The sequence below is a fragment of the Lucilia sericata genome, unplaced genomic scaffold (assembly GCF_015586225.1).
Source record: "Lucilia sericata isolate MDLA Ls3-8-SP2 unplaced genomic scaffold, ASM1558622v1 Contig000140F_arrow, whole genome shotgun sequence".
In the NCBI taxonomy this organism is placed as follows: domain Eukaryota; kingdom Metazoa; phylum Arthropoda; class Insecta; order Diptera; family Calliphoridae; genus Lucilia; species Lucilia sericata.
In genome coordinates this window covers 135,007-139,789 of record NW_023994172.1, presented here as the reverse complement: position 1 = coordinate 139,789, position 4,783 = coordinate 135,007, and the positions used below count along the sequence as shown (strand labels likewise).

The 4,783-nt window shown below is 32.0% G+C and overlaps 2 protein-coding genes across 3 annotated transcripts; one reads left to right on the top strand and one right to left on the bottom strand.

The window, feature by feature from the left end:
• Nucleotides 1–1,128: 1,128 nt before the first annotated feature.
• On the top strand, nt 1,129–2,486 carry LOC119601048 (putative nuclease HARBI1). The gene is made up of 4 exons (XM_037951741.1): nt 1,129–1,325; nt 1,385–1,823; nt 1,884–2,028; nt 2,089–2,486. Exons 1-4 carry the CDS (start codon nt 1,219–1,221, stop codon nt 2,484–2,486), a joined length of 1,089 nt encoding a protein of 362 aa, XP_037807669.1. The 5' UTR covers nt 1,129–1,218.
• Nucleotides 2,487–2,866: 380 nt separating this feature from the next.
• On the bottom strand, nt 2,867–4,187 carry LOC119601054. 2 transcript variants are annotated; one of them, XM_037951754.1, is made up of 3 exons: nt 3,995–4,187; nt 3,743–3,941; nt 2,867–3,662 (listed from the first exon to the last, which is right to left on the bottom strand). In XM_037951754.1, coding segments are annotated over exons 1-3 (825 nt in total). In that variant the 5' UTR covers nt 3,997–4,187; the 3' UTR covers nt 2,867–3,038. The 2 variants fall into 2 exon arrangements, with proteins under 2 accessions (XP_037807682.1, XP_037807681.1); XM_037951753.1 differs by having other exon boundaries at nt 3,743–4,187.
• Between the last annotated feature and the right edge of the window lie 596 nt (nt 4,188–4,783).

The following is a 4,783-nucleotide window of genomic DNA, read 5'->3' as shown; positions in this document are numbered from 1 at the left end:
AATAAATCAATTTTTGGAAATATAAGTGATCACAGATTTCAACAGTTTTGGCCCTATCTCTTGTAGCTATCAAGATAAATGGACTTTTATGTTTTCACTCAATAAATCGACTTTTTGTGAGAAATATAAGTGATCACATATTTTCACTGTTTTGGCCCTATCTCTTATAGTTTACAAGATAAATGGATTTTTATGTTTTCACTGAATAAATCGATTTTTGTGAGAAATATAAGTGATCACAGATTTTCACTGTTTTGGCTCTATCTCTTATAGTTTCCAAGATAAATGGATATATATGTGATTTTCACTGCTTTGGCTCTATCTCTTATAGTTTCCAAGATAAATGGACTTTTATGTTTTCACTGAATAGATCGATTTTTGGTTACAAATATAAGTGATCACAGATTTTCACTGTTTTGGCTCTATCTCTTTTAGTTTTCAAGATAATTGGACTTTTATGTTTTCACTCAACAAATCGACTTTTTGTTTGGAAATATAAGTGATCACATCTTTTTACTGTTTTGTATCTATCTCTTATAGTTTCCAAGATAAATGGACCTTTATGTTTTCACTCAATAAATCAGTTTTTGGTTAGAAATATAAGTGATCCCAGATTTTCACTGTTTTGGGTCTATATCTTATAGTTTCCAAGATAAATGGACTTTTGTGTTTTCACTCAACAAATCGGTGTGGTGGTTTTTCATAAATTTTCAATCAATAATGGTTGCTTCTAGTCTCAATATTACAGGAAATTGAAAAAATATCAGTTGCAGAACAAAAATGTACCTAATGAAGAACGAAAAAGTACAAAAAATTACCCTTTTATTGGTTCTCATTTACCCCGGGCTCTTATTTTCATGTTTTTAGGTTCAATATTATAAAAAACACAAAAGGTACCAGTTAAAGAACGAAAAGGAACAAAAAAGAACCCATTCATGTGTTCTCATTTACTCCGGGGGGTTACTCTCTATTGCGATGCGAAAGCAAGTTCGATGCGAAAGGTAAATGCGATAAGAGTATAATTTGGTACTCTGCATCGTCTACGCAAGCGCTTTCGGAAAATAAGTTGAAAATGAAGCAACACTGGCACAACAAAATAAACAATAGCGAAGAATGACAAAATGAAATGTCAAAACTTGTAAATAAAAACATTTTAAACTAATTTTTTGTGCAGTACGCGTTTTTTGTTAAAAATATAATAACATAAAATAAATTGTAATGGATTCGGTGGCGTTATGGTTTGAGGAAGAAAATGAACATGTGGAACGTATTACAAGGAGAATTTTGAGAGATAGATCGGATATACTCTCCCTAAATGACCAAAGGTATGAAAATAGGAGTACGTATCATGTGAAAAATGTTTTTAAACATTCCTTTTTTATAGTTTTATACAAAACTTTAGACTAAATAAAGATGCGTTTATGTATGTATTAAACGCTATTCAACACGACCTCATCGTTCCAAAGAGATCCACAGCAATTCCAACCGCAATAAAAGTTGCCGCTGCTTTGAAATTGCTTGGGCAAGGTGGATATCAACACCAAATTGGCCAAGACCATCTCTTAGGATTATCGCAGCAATCTATGTCGCGTTGCTTACAAGAAGTTTGCATGGTGATTGAGCGAATACTCTGTCCCAAGCACATCAAATTTGAGGTTACTGCTGAAGAGGAAAACGAAATTAAAAGAGGATTTTTACATACATGTGGCATTCCTGGGGTGATTGGAGCAGTGGATGGTACCCATATACAAATGATTCGACCAGCCAGGAACGAGCACTTATACTTCAACAGAAAATTAAAGCACAGTATGAACGCTATGGTGGTATGTGAATGTTTATGTTTGCATTTGCCATTAAATCTTACTTTGATATTAAATTTTTAGATATGTGATCACAAAATGATAATAAGATTTATTGATTGCCGATACGGTGGTGCAAGCCATGACTCACATGTTTGGGCCCTTTCTAATGCAAAGCAAAAATTAAAAGAACGTTTCGAAAGAGGGGAAAAGGGATTTTGGCTGATTGGTAATTAACTTAAAATAATTTTAAAATTTTTTTCTTACTTATTTTTTAATTTTCTAAAAGGCGATTCGGGCTACCCCTTGGAACCCTGGCTACTTACTCCATACAGAAACGCAACGGAAAACTCGTCCGAAGCTTTTTATAATAAACAGTTTTGCAAAGGAAGGTCTATAATTGAGAGAGTGTTTGGTGTTTTAAAAGGCAGATTTCGGTGCCTGTTAGCAGCCAGAGAGTTGCATTACGCACCGGAAAGAGTGGTTCAAATAATGAACGTTTGCTGTGCCCTGCACAATATTTGTTCTAATTTTAATGTACAACTACCAATACACGAAATTGCTGAGACAGAAAGTCTAAATGAAATTGATATGTCTCTTAATAGCAATACGAACAACGATGGCCAAACAACTATTGCTAAGGAAATAAGGAATAATATTAGAAACAGTTTGATTTTAAGAACATAACTTTATGAAAAAATAAAAACTTAAATAAAAATATTTTTTTATTTTAAATAAAAGCAGTTATGTTTATTTTTATTTTAATTACTAACTATTTTTTAAACTAAAAAAGGTAATTCATTCATATTCAAAAAGACTGCAAAATACATATATTCAATTGCAAAAAATTTATTAAAAAAATTAGTATACTACATAAAATAAGGTAAAAACGATTTATTAATTAATTACTCAAAGAGTATACGTTATTTCGTTTAAGAAAATCATGTAGTTGATGATACTTTAGTTTCAATTTCTGTTATAACTTGGTTATTTTTGATAGTAAAAGTTTCTACAAATCGAAAAAAAAAACAAATATGTATAAGGAATTCATTTAATTGTAGTGTTAATAAAAACTTATAATGTAAAGTTTTAAAGCTTCTTTATGGCGATTTTGAGATCTTTAACTTCAGTACAAATCTCATTAGACAAAAAATAACGATTAACATAAAAATAACGAAATTATAAAATACAAAAGTCGACTGATATGTACATACATATATAAATACATATGTAAAAATATCACATCGGTTTTCCTATTTCTAATTCTAAAATTTTCTTTTTTAATTCTAGCTTTTCTATTTGCGTTTTTTGTTTTTGGAGCTTGTATTCTTTTTTAAATTCAAATTTTTTTTTGCAAAATGTTAGTTTTCTTTCCTTTAATTCAACTTTTTTTCTATTATATCTTACTAATTCTTTCAAGGAATCCCGAACATCGCCCAAAACTTTAGTGGATTCATTGTGAAATATTCCTTGGTTTTCTACTTGAGTTTTTAGCAGAATATCACGGTCGTTTTGTTTTGACAGCCGCGAACGTTTGGCTGTCTTAAAACTGTCATCCAAACAGCTACGTTTGTCAGCGGGCGCTGATTCACTTAAACTGTAATTTTCATTTTGCGAAGATAATAAAACTTCTTCTGCAGGCTCTTTGTTTGCTGAAACATCGTGACTAACGTTACTACTTGTGCCAAAGTATGTTGATGTTGCCCGTCCATTGACGGCTTCTTCCATTTGAAGAAGATTTATGATTTGTTCCTCCATAGAAGAAAGTGGGCAATATTGTGAGACACCACCACCCGTGCTGGAAATGCTAATTTTATTCTTGCGCATCTTAACCTTCGTGTGGGTTTTTAGGTCAGACCAAACCTATATGCACATGTGCACAAATATTCATATTAATACTGTGTTAGTTTCACGTTTTATATAAAAATATCATAATACATTACTTTTTTCCAACCAGCTACATCCCTTACAGGAGGTCCATTAGAATTAAGGTCGTCTGCCAATTTTGTCCACAAATTGTTGGCGCGTTGTTTGGCATTTCCACACTGCAACTGTCCCTTTGCCAAATCGCTATGTTGCTCCATAAAATCAACTAGGATTTCGAACTGGCGTTGCTGAGTCTGCAACTTTTTCGGCTTTTCCCTAAAAAATAACAATTTAGATATAAATATAAACATTTATTTGTGCTTACTTACATGATTCGTTTCCTTTGCGTTTGATATTTTGTAAGCGCAAGTTATTTGAGCTTTACGAACGATTTTGACATACGCTTTCGAATTACAGAATGCGGTGATGCCAGATTTGCGAATTAGATGCGAATCAGATGCGAAAGGAAAATACGAAAACGCAATAAAGGGTACCAATTATTCAATTGCGTACCATTTTTCTTTCGCATCGCAATAGAGAGTAACCCCCCCGGTCTCTACATGCTTAATTTCATGTTTCTAGGTTCAATATTATAGAAAACTCAAAAAGTGCCTTTTCTCACTTATTTCGGGGTCTACATGCTTAATTTCATGTTTCTAGGTTAAATATTATAGAAAACTCATAAAGTACTAGTTAAAGAACGAAAGTGTACCAAAAAATACCCTTTTATGGATTCTCATATACTCCGGTCTCCACATGATTAATTTGATGTTTCTAGGTTCAATATTACAGGAAATTCAAAAAGTACATTGTGAAGAACGAAAAAGTACCAAAGAGTCCCCTTTTATTGGTTCTCACTTACATGATGCACTACATGTTTAATTTCACTTTTCTAGGTTTAATATTATAGAAAATTCAAAAATTACCCTTTAAAGATCGAAAAAGTACCAAAAAGTGCCTTTTAATGGTTCACATTAACTCCAGACTCCAAATGCTTAATATCATGTTTCTAGGATCATGTTAAAAAAGCACAAAAAGTACCAGTTAAAAAACGAAAAAGTACCAAAAAATAGTCCTTTGTACCGGAGTTCCAAGTAACATTCCATTGGTATATTTAG

Bases quoted from the DNA above. Each gene is read 5' to 3' on its own strand.
- LOC119601048 (XM_037951741.1), top strand. From the start codon at position 1,219: ATGGATTCGGTGGCGTTATGGTTTGAGGAAGAAAATGAACATGTGGAA. The intron at 1,326-1,384 runs GTATGAAAATAG...CCTTTTTTATAG, and splicing joins CTCTCCCTAAATGACCAAAG to TTTTATACAAAACTTTAGAC. The intron at 2,029-2,088 runs GTAATTAACTTA...ATTTTCTAAAAG, and splicing joins AAAGGGATTTTGGCTGATTG to GCGATTCGGGCTACCCCTTG.
- LOC119601054 (XM_037951753.1), bottom strand. From the start codon at position 3,976: ATGTTTATATTTATATCTAAATTGTTATTTTTTAGGGAAAAGCCGAAA. The intron at 3,663-3,742 runs GTAATGTATTAT...ATGTGCATATAG, and splicing joins ATGTAGCTGGTTGGAAAAAA to GTTTGGTCTGACCTAAAAAC.